We start from the raw sequence: 1,534 nt of genomic DNA on the forward strand, positions 1-1,534 counted from the left end.
AGTTGAATTTGCGTTGGCAAACAATGGGGGAAAAGCTCTTGGATATCCAGAAAAATAGCTTAGTACTCGCAGACTTGAGCAACTGAGGTTTCAGTTAGTAAATTGTTGTTCCTTTTAAGGAATGTTTATAGCAATCACTCGAGACGCATGTCCACATCGCTGCTTATTAGATGGGAGCAAAAATTGAAGTAGCAAATGCAAAGCTAGATTGGATAATAATTCATAACTTTTGACTATGACTCACCTGAAAGCTAAACATCTCTGACATGATTACGTAGACCATCGGAGTAACACCTGCAGCGTATGCCCAGACTGAAGCTGCTATGGCTATCACTGGCAGCCAAGAGGGTAGAATCCAACCCTGGGAGCGGAGAAGCTGCGTGGTAGCAAGGGTGATCATTGCGACCACGGTTACGGAGTAGGTGATGGTCAGGAGCTTCTGTAAATTGGAACGAGGATTCGAATTATTTAGCTTGAACAAACTTCGCACGTAATAAATATCAAGGAATAAGAGTAATAACTAATATGCACTTTTCAAATAAGTTGGGCATTAGCAAAAAGTGTTATCATTTTGATAGCAGATGATCACTACGGTACGATTACTACGATTCATTAAAAATGTCGTCCATGTTGTGGACTTTCATCGGCGTTTCCTACCAAATACAATATTGGGGCAGTTATTAAAGAAAACCTACCCAAATTCCGCGAACTCATAAAAAAAAAACCGGCAGCACAAAGACGACTTTTCTTGCATTGTGAATAGCAATAGACGGTGAACGCTTACCATCACCCACTATTTCATTAAACCCATCTTATTTTTTATTTTATTTTTATTTTATTGAGAAAACCAACAGCGTATTTATACAATTTTACCATACATAAATTTAACATACAATATGGCCAATAACAGGTTTCCCTTGAATTATTACCAATAGTACTAGTAAAGGTTGGAATGCTACCAATACCTATCCACACAAGTTAATACCTATCCACACAAGTTATATATAATAAATTATAAGTAGCCTTCTTTGCCTCTGGTCTTAGGATCGGGTTGTTAATGTTATCCTGCAGTTAAGTCTAAATCATCTGATGATGATAAAAAAAAGAATGCCTACCTTTCTCCCAAACCTCTCTACACACATCATCGACACCGTGGAGCCGCAAATCATCAGCATGGGCACGACCAGTGACGTCAGCTCCGGGTTGGCTGTCACTCCTGACTCTGACATGATGGTCCACGCGTACGTCAGGATGGTGAAGTTGCCGTTGAATGACTGAGCTGATATTAAAGCCATGACGAGGAAGAAGCCGCGCCGCCATGCCTTGTTCTTGACTGGAAAATGAAGACACATGTTTTGTAATATTCTGCTATTTATAATATTACTAATGGAAGCAAATCGACAACTGATAAAGGTCACAAGGGTCATATTAAGAAAAAAATGTGTCGTCAGCAAAACCTTGGTATGTTAATGATATTTAAACTCCTTTGGAACAACTGCAGAACAGATAATTGTAAAAACCCCCTGTTTTTAAG

The 1,534-nt window shown here is 39.2% G+C and overlaps 1 protein-coding gene across 1 annotated transcript; it reads right to left on the bottom strand.

Moving 5' to 3' along the window:
* Nucleotides 1-205: 205 nt before the first annotated feature.
* LOC114362860 (uncharacterized) lies at nucleotides 206-1,352 on the bottom strand. Its single transcript, XM_028318422.1, has 2 exons — nucleotides 1,116-1,352; nucleotides 206-439 (listed from the first exon to the last, which is right to left on the bottom strand). The coding sequence occupies exons 1-2, from the start codon at nucleotides 1,350-1,352 to the stop codon at nucleotides 221-223; spliced, it is 456 nt and encodes a 151-aa protein (XP_028174223.1). The 3' UTR covers nucleotides 206-220.
* Nucleotides 1,353-1,534: the final 182 nt, after the last annotated feature.

This window comes from Ostrinia furnacalis, unplaced genomic scaffold (genome assembly GCF_004193835.3).
Source record: "Ostrinia furnacalis isolate ACB-3 unplaced genomic scaffold, ASM419383v2 OfSCF6828, whole genome shotgun sequence".
NCBI classification, from domain to species: Eukaryota; Metazoa; Arthropoda; class Insecta; order Lepidoptera; family Crambidae; genus Ostrinia; species Ostrinia furnacalis.